A 16,143-nucleotide genomic window follows, 5' to 3' on the forward strand; every position below is an offset into this window, starting at 1 on the left:
TTCTTTCAATTATTCTGACTTTTTATCCCTTTTGTTATATTGCAAATGCACATGCTGATAGCATATATAAGTCATCACAAGAATGGCGTTGGGGTACCAGACTAAACATTTCTAAGCATTATACTTAATTAATCTGACGAAAGAGTTTCATTTTTGTGATTTTCTTCTTTCAATTATTCTGACTTTTCATCCCTTTTGTTATTTTGGAAATGCACGTGCTGATAGCATATAAGTCGTAACAAGAATGGCTTTGGGGTACTAGACTAAACATTTCTAAGAATTATACTTAATTAATCGCACGAAAGATTTTCATTTTTGTGATTTTTTCCTTTCAATTATTCTGACTTTTTATCCCTTTTGTTATTGCAAATGCACATGCTGATAGCATATAAGTCGTAAGAAGAATGGCGTTGAAAGAAATCTCATATGAGCGTGGCAATTTTCTCTTTAATTATTTAATGCTCGAACATGTCGCAATTAGGTACACGTGGATTAATTTACGAAGCAGTGAAGAATACAAAAGAGAAAGGAAAAAAAAAAAAAATTGAGAACTTTGGATACACTCAGTCAGAGATGTTTGAATAATAGAATCCAGTTTCAATATATTCTGCAGTGACAGTAAATTTATTTATTAGTGACATTTGTACGTGTACACACCCCCTAAATAAATAATTTACAAAGCCCAATAGACTAGCGTTCGTTGATTTAATTTAATTAACCGACCTTTAAAGAGAGTGGAAACGGGAGAAAAATTAGCTCTTCATTAGGTGGTTGTAAAGACTGGTAACTTATTATAAGTTTCATATGACCAGTTATAAGTAAGTTGAATGAAAGAAAAATAAGGCAACAAACATATTTATGTTTTATTTACCAATCTTTTCTATTTTATTTTATCAGTTTCTTACGAAAATGATCATAATAATTAAAAAATATTTATAAATGAAAAATAAAACTGATATTCCCCACACGAAACATTATATTTGCCATTGGCCAAGAGGAAATGCCATACTATATTCAAGAAAATTACTAAGGAAATGGTTGAATATATTTTTTTTAAAATAAAAGAAATAATCTTATAAAGGTTTTCTGTATATTATTTTAAAATCTCTTACACGTAGAAACATTTTTTAATAAAAAATATATAACTGATTTTTTTTTTTTTAAAAGAACTAATGTATAAACTTGATTGACCCAAAATTACTGATGAAAACTCACAATTCAAACAAAACTAGGTTTAGTCAATGGTATAGGTCAAAAGTCATAATTTACTCCTCCATCCCCTATTTAATTACACATGGAGGCAAAGGCAAAGGCAAAGTTTGAGGCATGATTATGATGATGCTACCGAGATGCATTTATTTAGTTTAATTTGATTATTTATAGTGGGGATACATACAAGAGACAGGCTTTTAATAATCAATCAAATACAAACAGAAAAATTGAACTGTTTAAATAAACAAGAAATTAAAGAACCTATTTAGGGTTGGCAATGCCATGTGTTTTTTACCGTCTTTTGATTCCCTTTCTTGACGGTCAAACTTTGCTGTTGAGTTTTTACATCCTTCGAGATGATAATCACCTCCCTCCCCTCCTCCACGCCACCCTCAATTTGCACCACCCTCTCTATTATTTTTTTGTTTTGTTTTTCACCATATGTTCGGTATTCATATTAAGTTTCAATTAAATATTATTCGCATTGAAAATTTTCATATTGATGGGTAAAACAATTTTTAACAAAGGTGACTTCATACATAGTGGTTGAACCCGAAGCCTCTGATTAAGGATGAAAGAGAACATATCGCTATATCACAATCCATTTTTTTCGTAACCCCGTTAATGCACTTATCACAATCCTTATTTGTACCCTTTAATTTCTATCTTCTTTTACTTAGTAAAACAGGTAATTTATTTAAAAGGTGTAAGATTTAATTTTCATAAATTTTCTTCCCATCACAGATGACCTTAAACGGAAAAGAAAAAAGAAGAAACTAAATAATAACCATGCTAACTTGAGATTTTTCAAGATTTAGTGCATGCATTAGTCAATTTCTCCAGTATCTTGCAACAATAAGTAATTAGAGAGCAACTTGGTGAAGATGAGAAAAAAAGTTACGAAGTTAAGAAGTCGATTCGGGATTTTAAATTGATGAATTTGATTTTAAAGATTTTATTATTAAATTTATTATACTTTTAAAATTATGAATTCAGTTCTAGATATTTGTTAGAATTATACTTAATTTTCATTTATATATTTATATTCTGCATAAAAATTATTCGTTTCGGATGAACCCGGTACGGAAGGATTGCATCGACCTGTGAAGAAGTTAATGAAAATCCAATTATCAATTTCTAAATTAAGGGAAGAAAGAAAGTGCCCCCCTTAGCTTATTCGAGCCAAATGGGTGAATAGTTTGGGGTATGATTAAATTCGAATTTAAATCGAAAAATTTCTAATCGGAGGCAAAACATTTCTAATAAAACTGACTTCATACCCATGACTCGAATCTGAAATGGACGGATAGTCATATTCATTGAACTAGCTATGTGTCTACATCCATATATATCTAGTAGGTGTGCATCAAGAATTAACTAATTATGCAATCATGACCTAGTTCAGCTAATTTACTTATGAATGGATTTCACAATTGAAACCATTATAATTCTCACGCACAGTAAAAGTATTTCTCGACTAGACATCTATAATCACCTGTTTGGAGGAATTGATCAAATGGGAATCTTAAATTAAAATCTAATAGGAGTATATTTTAACAAAAGAATAGAGAAGACTAGCTGCCACCTCTAGTTTGACAATTTTGTGAGTAAACTTACCTAGGTATAGTAAGGTTTCAATTTGAAGATAAGTTTATTTGAGAAAGGAACACTTTTTCTTGTATCATTTTCAAAATTCAATTTTAAAGACAGCATTAATGTATATTTACGTCGTATTCGAGGAGACTATATTTAGCTATTGTCAGCTGGCCTGATACAAATATTATATTTATGTCCATCATACAAAGGACAAAGAACGAAACTGAGATTCTAAGACAAGTGAAAAAAATGATGTACTTTTTTTCTATTTGCCTCTGCAAAAAATAATGAAAAAATAAAACATTGAGAAGAGGATATTTAGAAAATAGGATTTTTTTTTTTTTTTTTTTTTTTTTAACTTTCGACTGCAACAATAGTTAATTCAGTCAAATCTGTTGTTCATGAACAGAGAGAATTAAATAAGAAATTATTAGATACACATAAAGGAAGAGTGAGAAAGTGAAAATTCCTTAGGAATTAATCAAGATTTTCTTCCAAATTGTCCCTAAATGTTAAGAATTAAATTAGCCCAACAACCGTAAGACAAGGGTTAATGTCCTCGTTTGGGGACACACCTTCTCTCCTTAAATAATGTATTTTGTTTATTTTTAATTAATTAATCCCTCTCTTTACAACAACAGCAGCGTACCCAGTGAAATCCCACAATGTGGGATCTGAGGAGGGTAAAGTGTACACAGACCTTACCCGTACAATGTAGGGAGGCTGTTTCCGAAAATAATCCCTCTCTTTATTCTTTTTAATTAATTAAATGCCTTTTTATTTTCTTTAGTTTTGCAGCATTGTTGCTAATTGCTATCCTTCCATTTTAAGGACATTGACCACCAAGACCTAAGCATGAATTGAACAAAATATTTATTTTTGTTCTTAATTTTGAAATTCTTTTTCAAACGATGACGATATTAAAAAGATGTTGCGTGTGAATACCCAAAAAATGATTTTACTAAGTGTTTACTTCACACTATTTATTAAACCTTTCACTATTCACATTACCCTTAATTAACTTCACGGTTGACCAAATTTAAGGCATACTCCAGGCATTTCAATAGAAATAAATTTCTAGCACTTTTTTAATGGTCCAAAATGACTGAATTTCTTAAAAAGATGTATTAATAATTTTTTTCAAAATTACCTTTCTCGTTAATCGGTCTTCCAAATATCTCAATATTGGCTCTCTTGTTTTAAGAAAATTTTGGAAAGAAGCAAATGGGTAATGCTGCAAATTTCCATTTAATTAATGTCCTTAATTAACTTTCTTAAGGGTAGACAACACCCCATAAATTCATTTATTTTGGAATGGAGAAAGTACTATACTAATTAATATTTATGGTTAACTCATTACACACCCAAAGATTACTATAAGATAAGTTGTGTTAGATACGTACTGCCCATAGACGAATTCAGAATTTAAATTTTATGATAACTTTTTAATTTTAAGACAGTTACTTCAAGTGCTAGTTATTAGATTCTACATTTTAAATTATGTAGATATTTAGTGATTTTTTTTTCCAAAATCCATAACTTCAAGCCTACATCCGCCCTGGTACTGCCACGTGTCAAAGACTGTGTTCTCTGTGAAATGATCTGCATAAATTAAAAAAGGTGAACTTAGAAGTGTCAGTCTCATGCAAATGAATTATTTTTGTTAAAAAAAGGGGAAAAAAAGTCCCCCGTTTCTAGCGGGGGAGCAGTTTGATGATTATGACAAGCTGAGGATAATAAAAGCTTAGAATAATGAATATTTTGGTATGACAAAAGAATGTGAGAAAGTTATGGGTTTTCTAAAGGCAAAAAAAGGAAAAATTAAATCAAAAGTAGTGGGTTGGTTAGGTTAAGGGGTGTGGCAGTGGACAGATATACATAAGAGAGGAAGATGAAGAGGAAGAGGATTTCTGACACTGAAATGACTTATGTCCAACTACAAAATTATATAGTGAATATATATATATATATATATATATATATATATATATAGGTGTGGAGAGAAAGGAAGGGGGCCCTGCCGCCATATGTATGAAGTTGTCTTTGGTTGAAAATGTTTTATCTTTAATGTGAATTTGAATTTAATCGGGTCTTAATTATGGGTGGGCATAAATTACCAAAAATTGAATTCCAAACCGAATTGGGATTACTGTACTGAAGTTTGATTTAGCATGCCGGACCAAACTTTGAAAGTTATATTAAGTATTTGGTATCTACTTTTACTCACCGAATTAACGAGATCGAACTTTGGAAATATCGAATCTTATACCGGACATCCACACCTAATGTATTGTTTACCATATATATGGGTAACACTAACGAGTGATTTGGATATCTTGATTGACCCTTGACGTCAAATTCATAATGTTATGGCTTGAGAGTGAAAATCTAATTACCTTTATATGTGATTTCTCTAAAAGCTAACATGTCAAATGTTGGACAGATTATGAACATATCTTGTCAAAATATCTTTTCCTTCAAATAGGTAATTGCCGAAATTTGATTTACTAAACTGAACTTTAAAGTTCGATATTTGATATCTACTTTTAATTACCGATTACCGAATCATCGAAACCAAACAGAAAGCTGAACGCCCACCACTAGCCCTAATGCAATTGTCACGCGGAATGAGAAATTAACCACAATAAAAATAAAGGGCCAATGGAGAAGTGATCAGAACTAGTATGTTCTCCAAGAAAAGTCAAAATATAAACAAGTAAATACACGACGAATTTAAAAAACTTCAAATTATAGTTTGTGTACATGCATAAAATAAAATATACATATTTATAAAATATAAGTTGCTATATGAAATGTCAATTGACACCTCTTGAATAAGAATAACTCCCTAAATATCTGCGTGTGGGTTTTTTGTCATCACTGTTTGTCAGATATATCAGTTTTCCTCTCTACAGGTGTTCTTGCACCATCACACCTTCTCTTTATTAACAAGAGTTTTTTTTTTTTTTTAAATGTATTAGCGATGTAAATTTATATTATTAGATTATTTTAAAAGAAATTACAGGTCATCATTATATTAAATGATTATAAATTATCTCATTGAGGACATGATAAAAATTTAAAATTAAATTGTTTTTAAATATACATGATATGATTCTTTTGGGACATACTATATAAGAGAAAATGTCTCATATAAAGTGAGACCGAGAGAGTAACAAAAATCTTAATTATTCCCTTCGTCCCATATTATTTGTCCACTTTTCTCTTTACATGCCCCTTAAGAAATCATAAACGTGTATTTTTACTACCTTATCTTTATCTCTCTCCAATAAATTGCACTCTAGTTAATATTGATTATTTTCAAGAACACTTAGTATTGAGGGTAAGATGAGAAAGATTTAATAAATTCTATCTTGGTTTTGTAAATTGACAATTAGTTTGGGACATATATTTTTAATAATGTAGACAAGTAACATCTGACGGAGGGAGTAATAATTACTCCCTCCGTCCCATATTACTTGGCCAATTCCCCTTTTACAAACATTTAATACTAAGGGTAATATGAGAAATATTTAATTAATTTTATCTTGGTTTTGTAAATAGACAAGTAATTTGGGACATATATTTTTAGTAATGTGACCAAGTAATATGAGACGGAGGGAGTAAAGATTCCTAAAACACAAATGTGGTAACAATTTCTATTTTTATGTCAGGGTATAGCAAAATTGTTGACTAATGAAGCGTACCAATTAATTAGTCTATATTCGTAGAAAGATTACATTAATTTATGGGGTTAACGTATTAATTCTGATCTTGGATTAAGTGAAACACAACTTGCAATCGATTTATCTTTTTCCTGGCCAGTAGTGTCCAACAATTAATGAACTTGTCAATAGTGACTGTACAATTTTCCACTCTACTCAACATTACCTTCAGACGACAATTTTTTTTATTTGCCTTTTGAAGAAGGATTTAGGTTTTATACACACACACATCGATAATGTAAATATTTTACATTATTAGTATAATTTAACATGTGACAAGTTACTACTTTTATCAATTATCAATGAAATTTACTAGTAATAATCATCTTAAAATGATATGATTATTAAATGTTTTTTTGCGCTGCCAGTACGAATTAGAAAGATAAGGAGGGAGGGACAGACAAACACAAATAATAGAGAAGGAAAAAACCTATTAATTACTAATAATAAACTATTTAAGAGATTTGGTATACAGAAACAAGGAATGACTTTCATAAAGTTCTTGCAGATGAGTTTAGCCAATAATATAGGCGAAAACAAATGTATAATAAGAGTACTACTTGGATACTCTTTGAACGTTCAAAGAACATTAGTATATTTTTGTTTCAAGATTACGAAACCACATGCGCCCAGAGGATATGCATGACTCCATGTGTTAGGCCAATAACTATATATATATATATATATATAAGGATTTAAGTTATATACATTGACGATGTAAGAGTTAGTGGCCTGGAATATGGTCACTCAACTTGTGGTAATTGACCAGTATAGTCACTCAATTTTGTTTTATCTTCTAAAAATCACTCAAGTTTGTTTAGTTAGCTTCAATGACCATTTTAGCCGAAAATACAATTTTCTTACCAATTTAATGATGTGACATGTGTAAAAGGAAATTAAACAAATATTTAATAAATTAAAATTAATATTTAAATTTCTTTAGGACTCAACCCACCCTAAATCTGACTCAATTCTTGATCCGACCCGCTTAATTGGTTGATTATATAAGAGATGCTTTTAAACTTTAACAACATTTAACTAAAAGAACCCGACGATGTAAAGATTATAATATATACTATCAGTAAAATTTTATATGTTATATAAAATAATTCTTTTTTAAAACTACTCAATTAATGTTTATGTACAGAGAATTACTTGTAATTAGGGGCGAATCCACAATGGTGCGGATTTGGCATAACTCAGTAACTTTGACTTAAATTTTGTATTTATGTAGGAAAAATATTTAATATGCTATGCAAATAATTTTATCAAGAACATAATAAGTAAAAATAAGTTATAATCTGGAACCAAAAACTGAAAAGTCTGACTTTATTACAGCTACCTGTTATTACCTTTTAAATAACATGATAATGTAAATGTCTTTAGAAATCCTATTTTATATTTTAAACAAATGGAGTAGAATATATGCAAGAATGAAAAAGATAGGGTCAAGTGTCTCCTCAACATGCTATATACCACTTTGCCCTATCTTTAGATTACACAAGAAAAGGATTAGATATTACAACTAAAATATTAGGATCTTGCCAAAATAAACTATTAGTACGTACAGCAGACTATATAAATTCAGACGATTTTTTAATTTAGTCCTCATAGATACATTTTTGGTTATTATTCTTTATTTTTCGATTGATATGTATAGAATTTCGCAGCAGCATATTAAATCAAAGTTCAAGAATTTAACTTTTATACACCCAATGACATACTACTAAAAGAAAGGAATTATCAATGAACTAATTCTATAACTACACAACAAAAATTCGTCATTAATTCTATTTAGCCACATATTATCTAAAAAAGTTGTTAGCTACAAGCAATTTAGCGTCCGATTTGCAATGAAGTTCTTGGATAATTCCATTTTTTCAATAGTTATGGGCATAAAATTATATGAGGGATTCAAAAAATACTTACTAAAAATACTTACTCTTGTGCTAGAAGCCTAGTGAATAACTAACTGCTTTTGACTGTTAATATAACCTTTGTATAGTAGGTTGTACTTTTGTTATGCAATTGTGAAGTTGGAGGCATGGTTGTTTAATCCACCTCTATTTAAAGCACTGGTTTTTTGTGATAATGAAATACCCAGAAGGCTACTGAAAAATTGATTTTAAAAACACTAAAATATCATAATTGAAAATTAAACTTGTAACTTAAAATAATTTTTGAACCTCTAGATCTTTACGACATACACTAGAATTACCCCACGTCAAGGGGATTAATCATCAACTTATATGTAAACCAATAGAACTTTACTTTTACCCTATTTTCACAAGTACATTTTTTGAGGGATTAAGAGACTCAATCGACCCCCTTCCCTTCTTATCACGGCTTCGTCTCGTATATATATTCATATTTCGTGTCGAACATATTGAATTCAGTTTTGAACTCATTACATATTTGCTATTTACGTTTTTATAGTGACAATATAATCGATGTTATGTTATCAGTATATTTTTTTTTTTTTTAAAAGAGTAACTCTATATGTTATCACATATGATCTTAATCCAATAGTGTAAAAATATTAATCACAGTACACAGAAATTAAGCTCAAAAGAAATATTATTTGGAAGGTTAGTAGAATCAAATAGAAATATCCATCTTATAGCCACACTCGGTTCATTTACAATCCTACCCCTCATCAACCCTATATTTGCTCTTCATTTTGAACCTATAGATGTTTTTGGGATCAGAGAAAACACTGCCCCTCATTTAGAGGGCACCCCATTTATGACCAACAAGAAATGGAGAGAGAGAGAGAGAGAGGGGGGGGGTACGGGGTGGGGTGGGGGGAGGGGTACATTGGGGTAGCTAGAGGGGTGGGTGGGTGAAAAACTTGAGTTAGAGTTTCATATAAATCTTCACCTTATGCTTTGGGAGAAATGATTCCTCTTCATATTTTTTTGGACCCTTCCTGTTCTTCTTTTTTCCTCCCCTCTTCAAAGAACTTAGTCTATAAGTCTTTTAATTTCTAGTAGAACTTCATGCATGTACTTTTAGAGTGGAAAAATTATTACTCCACAGTGTTTCAATAGTTATATATATAACAATAGGAATATTTATTTTTTAGCCAAGATATTTTCTTGATGGCTTCTTCAATGAACAACTGGCTTGGATTTTCACTTTCACCACATGAGGAAGTCCTCACATCACAACAAAGTTCACATCAAGAAATATCTGGAGAATGTTTTGATCTTACTTCTCATCATGATGACTCCTCAGTAGTACTTCCTTCTCTTAATGTTGTTCCTCATGATACCCCTTTTGGTATTTTTGAAGCTTTCAACAGAAATCATCATCAATCACAAGGTGAGTTATTATTTGTCTCCTTTTCTTTAATTTTTGGGCCATTTCTTGAACTAAGCTACTAAAAACCCTATGACGGTTGTGCTCGTCTTGAACCTGCCGTGCCTTTTTGGCTGGTCAGACTCATACGACGCCGACATCAATGAGAAACTACTAAAAACACTATGACATATTACTTATCTTGGACTTAACCGTACTTTTTTGGGTTGGTTGGCTCATATGATGCCTATATCAATGATGAACTACTAAAACCCTACTAACTCTTCAAAAGAAAAAGGAGGAGAATAGATCAAGAATATTAATGGTCATCATGTGTGTGTATCAAAAAATGGCTTTTGAATCTACACTTTTGCCATTGGAATTATTGGTTACGACTAATAGAGAGAAAAACCGCAGTATGGCGCACTAAGCTCTCGCTACCTTTTGTTTCTACTTGTTTTCTATGACATAGATATATGACAAGTACAGAGATTCATTGGCTCTAAGTGTCAAGAACATCTCTTTAAGTTGAATAACTTGTGTTTCTTGTTGAATGATGGATATATGGTATTTTTTAAGTTCTTTTTTAACCCTGATATTTTTTGTATGCAGATTGGAACTCTCATGATACTAACTACAAGACCACATCTGAGATGTCTATGCTAATGGGTGGTTCATACAATAGTCAACATATTGAAAATAATCAAGAGCCACCAAAGCTAGAGAACTTTCTTGGTATTGGTGAACAAAAGCTTCAACAAGTCTGCAGTAACAATAAAAATAACAACAACAACGGAGACTATGGTATTTATTGTAGCACCACTAGCAATATTAGTGAAAATAACACTAATAATATTATAGGGCTTTCAATGATCAAGAATTGGTTGAGAAATAACCCTAACACCACTACCCCCACCCCATCATCACAAGATGATAAGAAAGAAGGGGATGTTGTGGGGGTGGGGATGGTGGGTGGTGGAGGCAATAATGCACAATCCTTGTCACTTTCTATGAGTACTGGTGGCGGTGGTGGAGAGAATAGTTGTTCATCTGAAAATAACAAACAAGAGATTGTGAATGGGAATAATAGTACTATTGAAGGACAAATAAGTGGTGCAATAGAAGCAGTGCCAAGGAAATCTATTGATACTTTTGGCCAAAGAACTTCTATCTACCGTGGTGTTACAAGGTTTTTCTCTTTTTTCCCTTTTCCCCATTCTTTCTCCATTTCTTTTCTCTCTTTTTTCTTTTCTTGAATAGATATTTGTTTAATTCATCCTCTTCAGGTCATTTACAGTAGCGTAGCTACATAGATTGAAAGGCGATCAGTTAAATATCCTTAATCAAAAAATTAGACACACTATACTGTATGTCTATATATATAGACAATAATACTGCACATATAAGTCAAAAGTTACTTTTTATAGATATAATTTAAATCTAGAACACCCTTAATAAAATCATAAAAGATGAGAAATCATAATTAGTTTCTAGATTAAAGTTGATGCTTCAAATTTCACTCGTTTTTGCAAGTCTATTTGCTAGTACATGATTTTTTTCTATTTCTCTTTAGTGCTACCTCTAGCTTCTCTTTTTCTTTTATTTTAAAGAACTTTTTTGTTTTTTTTGTTTTTTAAGAATCTCTTTCTTGTTGAACATATTTTATTTGAAGAACATTTTTTTCTTGATTTATTTAGTGAGTACATAGTCGATATTGAGTGAGAGTTAAGTTTTTTTTTTTCCTAATATAAATTATTTTGAGTGTAGGCATAGGTGGACGGGGAGATATGAGGCACATTTGTGGGATAATAGTTGTAGGAGAGAGGGACAAACTCGCAAAGGAAGGCAAGGTATATTTCATTGTCTCCCACTAGCTTCTTTAAATTTCAATTATTACTATTATTTTTCATTTTACTTGATTATTACTGCTTCAAGATCACTAACTTGAATTTGTCTTTTTCATTTTTCTCTCATTCTATTGAATGCTGATGGATTCACCACTTGCAAATTAACTTCCCGCAGTTTATTTGGGTAAGTTATAGATTTCCTTCATGTATATAAAACACTCATTTCAAAGGGTTTTTGTTTTTGTTTTCCTTCGGCATTCAATATCATTCTTGAATCTTGAACATGAAACCTTTGTTTAAGAAGGGAGTGAGCCTAGATACAAGCCTAGGGGGTACATTTCGACGTGTTAATATTTTCAAAGTGTTAAAATAATACAGCAAATCACTGTAATTAGTCCATAAATTTAACTTTTACATACTGACAATGTAAAAAATAATTATAGTATAAGGTTAGGCCACCTAAAAGTTATATATTTGTAACCGTCCATAAAAAGTTATTTTGGTAATTTAGAAAATAAGTTAAGGTACCTGCTACAATAAATTTACACATACTAATATTGTGAAAATTCTTTTATACGAATAGTGCATACAAAACTAAAGTCTCTGCCAATATATGCACTCAGGTAGTGTGGTTTTTAATTCTATCTTGGCTGATTTATTTTTCTTTTAAATATTTTTTATAGGAGGATATGATAAGGAAGAAAAAGCAGCTCGTGCTTATGATTTAGCTGCACTTAAGTACTGGGGTCCGACAACTACCACGAATTTCCCAGTAAGTACATGGAAAATTTCAATCATTTCGATTTCCTAGGAAATTTGTCTAGTTAGTGGGAGAACAAATATTAATTCCGTACATGAAATTTTATGCTTTTTTGTCTTATGAAAATTTTCAGATTAGCAATTATGAGAAAGAGCTTGAGGAGATGAAGCATATGACTAGACAGGAATATGTTGCATCTTTACGAAGGTACATTTTAGAGTTTTACGTTAAGCTGTTTTAAGAGGAAAAAATTGTTAAAACTTTTCAAGAAAATGTAAGAATCTAACACGTTATATTTTCTTTGGTCCGTAATATAGGAAGAGCAGTGGTTTCTCTCGTGGTGCATCTATTTACCGCGGTGTTACAAGGTAACATACAATTTCATGTCGACTATAAATGAATTAAAGTAAACTATTTGACTTGAGGTGATGGGTGGTTTCCTCGAACTCCTATTTATCTATAATATCATTCAAGAAAATACTTCTTCTACTCGAGTTGCGTTTCCATATGGTAAGTATAACCATAGGTATGATATATATGTAACCTTTAGGGACCAAAAACATACTTAAAGACCAAATTTTCAGTCGTGAATATAGACTTCTTTCTGGTTATATTAATCGTTGGATCGATGATATGATAATGGTAAAAAAGATCGCATGGTGTACATGTACAACATGTTTTGAAGAAACTATCGTGTAACAATAAGATTATGTTCAATTTCAGCTTGGCCTTTTTGTTTATTTTTGTGTGCATGATATTATTTGGCTGTTGCACAAAATCTCCAACCAAAGTTATTTTATGATAAAGTTTATATCAAATGGCATGAGCTTGTGCACAAGATAAAATTATCTGGAAATTACCCTTCAAAAATTGTCTATCCAAGACTTACAGTTCAGTACAAGCACATGCGGAGCTAAGGGTAACGTAAGGGGGTTTATTCGAACATCTAAGCTCAATTATTTCTTATGTGTATATAGTAATGTTGAATCCTCTTGGCTTCATTGTATATTTACTTTTTTATATTTTATATCCTGTTAGTGAAAATTCCGACTTTGCCACTATACAAGGTCAAAATCTCTCTCTCTCTCATATTTAGTTTTGAATTTTTTGGTGATATATAATAGGCACCATCAGCATGGAAGATGGCAAGCAAGAATTGGAAGAGTTGCTGGAAACAAGGATCTATATCTTGGCACTTTCAGTAAGTGCTCCCTTAATTCCCTTGAATTTTAAACCAATTTCCTGGAAATCATTTTATGATCGTTCCTAGAAGGTGGCAAATTAAATGGACGGGTAGAGCCAAATTTGGGCGGGTCAAAACAGATCAAATCAATAAACAGTCATGACCTCATTCAAAGCTTGTTCAGATCAATATGAGTTAAATAACGAGTTATGATCCCACTTGCTCCATATATCCCTTTTTTTTTCTTTCTTTTTTTTTGACTTTTGCAAGTTAGGAAAGTAAAAGCTAATATACTTTTCTTAAATTATTAGCTTATTATCCACCGAACTTACCTTAGTTTTCAATTTCCAACTTCATTTTGTATGTTTGGATTTGGACGGCATTTAGACCCGACAGGTTACACTATTTTGACCAAATAGTTAGTAAACAAGTTGGTGGTAACCCAACTACTTTAAACTTGGACAGGTTGCACGGATTACTAATTAGTCGGATTTTTTTGGCTCCTAATTGTTCCCATCTAATTTTGTTCCTTCTTTTAGGCACACAAGAAGAAGCTGCAGAGGCTTATGACATTGCAGCAATCAAATTCCGTGGACTCAATGCAGTAACTAACTTTGAGATCAACCGATACGACGTAAAAAGCATACTAGAGAGCAGCACGTTACCCATTGGAGGAGCTGCTAAACGTCTCAAAGACGCTGAGCAAGCTGAAATCGCTCTGGATTATCAAAGAACGAGCCAAGAAAATATCGGTACACATCTCATGAATGGTTCAATTGGTAGCTATGGCGCCAGCCACTGCTGGCCTAACATCGCTCTTCAACAAGCTCAACCGTTAAGCGCTATGCATAGTTACCCTTATAGCCAACAAAGGTTATGGTGCAAGCAAGAAGTACAAGATTCTTCTGATCATAATATGACTACTCAAAATTTTCAAGATTTTAGTCATCAATTTCAACATGGGAATATTGCTCACAATTTCTTGCAGCCTAGTTCAGCTTTGCACAATCTAATGGGCTTGGATAATTCTTCTTCAATGGAACACAATAATGTTACATACCATCAAGGAGTTGGATATGCAAGTAATAGTCATGGTGGTGGTGGATTTGTGTTGCCACAATTGAGTTCAATTATGGCTCATCAAGAAAGCAATCAACAAAGCCAAGCAAATGGATATGGAGAGAATGAAGTGAAGCAATTACAACTTGGTCATGAGAACTTATTTGGTTACTATCATTCCCAACAATCAACATCTAACGGCTCGGCCAAGGCTGGTCTGTATGATCATCAGGATCCCGCTTGCAATAATTGGATGTCAACAGCTGTTCCTGTGGCTCTCGCGTCGAGGAATAGCACCATGGCTGTTTGCCATGGTGCGGCCCCAACTTTCACCGTGTGGAATGACACATAGACCTCTCATGACAAGGAACTTGGACTAGGGGGAAATCTAGCTAGCTAGCAAGGGGGATGTATACATAACTAATCTCTAATCTTTCTTTTTTAGTTCTCAATTTTTTTTTCTTTTTGCTTAAAAATCAACTCAAGAAAGCTAGAGGGTTCTTTTTGTTTTTTTTTTGTTTTTTCGTTGCTTTAATGCAAATGCTAATTTTGTTAATAGGACCTGAAGGCTGAAGTTCATGAATAGTCTCTCCTTGGCTATAATTTTGGGAACTTCATTCTTAAAGATCCTCGGAAAGTAAATGCTTTGTAATTTTGGATTAACATAGTACAATGCAGATAATGGGAATTTTCCAATTATTGTGTTAGTATATTTGCTATGTACATAGTTGTATACAGTCACATGCTTATTTCCAATTACTAGCACCGTAATTTTAAGGCTTAAATAAGTTCTTCACTTTTTTCTATTACTGTAATTTTAAGGATTAAATAAGTTCTTCACTTTTTTCTAATACTGCAATTTAAGGTTAAATAAGCTCTTCACTTTTTTCAAATCTTGTGAACCATTGATCATTGTTATAAACAATTAATGTCAATGAAAAATGAAAGAAATAAGAGAAAAGGGAAAAACTAGAGTAAAATAGAATGAGAGACAAAACAAAATGGAGTGATCATTTCCTAGTGCATCCAACCTTGGCTAAAATTTGGCTCTTGTAGTAATTTTAACTTTATTCCTTTGATCTTGAAACCTTTGATTAAGAGTGGAAGGACTCATCCTATTTTTTCTCCTAGTCGTTCTTTCTAACGTCTTATTTTTCTTCCTTTCTCTCTCCTTTTTAAGGGTATGATATTTATTGACCTCTAGTTGGTTTCATGACTCATACTATTTTTTCTCCTAATCGTACTTTCTAAAATCTTATTTTCTTCTTTTCGGTCTCTCTCTCTCTCTTTTTTTTTTTTTTTTTTTTTTTTTTTTTTTTTTTTTTTTTTTTTTTGGTTATGATATTCAATGACCTGGATTGTAATCTGTAAACAAACGTTATTTATGAGATTATGTACTTGCGAGTGTTAAAAATAAACCTGTATCAGATTACTATGAATTAGTCAGTCGAAAACAATCAA

General features: G+C 31.6%; 1 protein-coding gene across 1 annotated transcript; it reads left to right on the top strand.

The window, feature by feature from the left end:
- Positions 1-9,393: 9,393 nt before the first annotated feature.
- On the top strand, positions 9,394-15,416 carry LOC132059075 (AP2-like ethylene-responsive transcription factor AIL1). Its single transcript, XM_059451560.1, has 9 exons — positions 9,394-9,857; positions 10,446-11,022; positions 11,601-11,683; positions 11,856-11,864; positions 12,364-12,452; positions 12,574-12,647; positions 12,758-12,808; positions 13,565-13,641; positions 14,163-15,416. The coding sequence occupies exons 1-9, from the start codon at positions 9,635-9,637 to the stop codon at positions 15,032-15,034; spliced, it is 2,055 nt and encodes a 684-aa protein (XP_059307543.1). The 5' UTR covers positions 9,394-9,634; the 3' UTR covers positions 15,035-15,416.
- Positions 15,417-16,143: the final 727 nt, after the last annotated feature.

This window comes from Lycium ferocissimum, chromosome 6 (assembly GCF_029784015.1).
Source record: "Lycium ferocissimum isolate CSIRO_LF1 chromosome 6, AGI_CSIRO_Lferr_CH_V1, whole genome shotgun sequence".
NCBI classification, from domain to species: Eukaryota; Viridiplantae; Streptophyta; class Magnoliopsida; order Solanales; family Solanaceae; genus Lycium; species Lycium ferocissimum.

Bases quoted from the DNA above. Each gene is read 5' to 3' on its own strand.
- LOC132059075 (XM_059451560.1), top strand. From the start codon at position 9,635: ATGGCTTCTTCAATGAACAACTGGCTTGGATTTTCACTTTCACCACAT. The intron at 9,858-10,445 runs GTGAGTTATTAT...TTTTGTATGCAG, and splicing joins AAATCATCATCAATCACAAG to ATTGGAACTCTCATGATACT. The intron at 13,642-14,162 runs GTAAGTGCTCCC...TCCTTCTTTTAG, and splicing joins TCTATATCTTGGCACTTTCA to GCACACAAGAAGAAGCTGCA.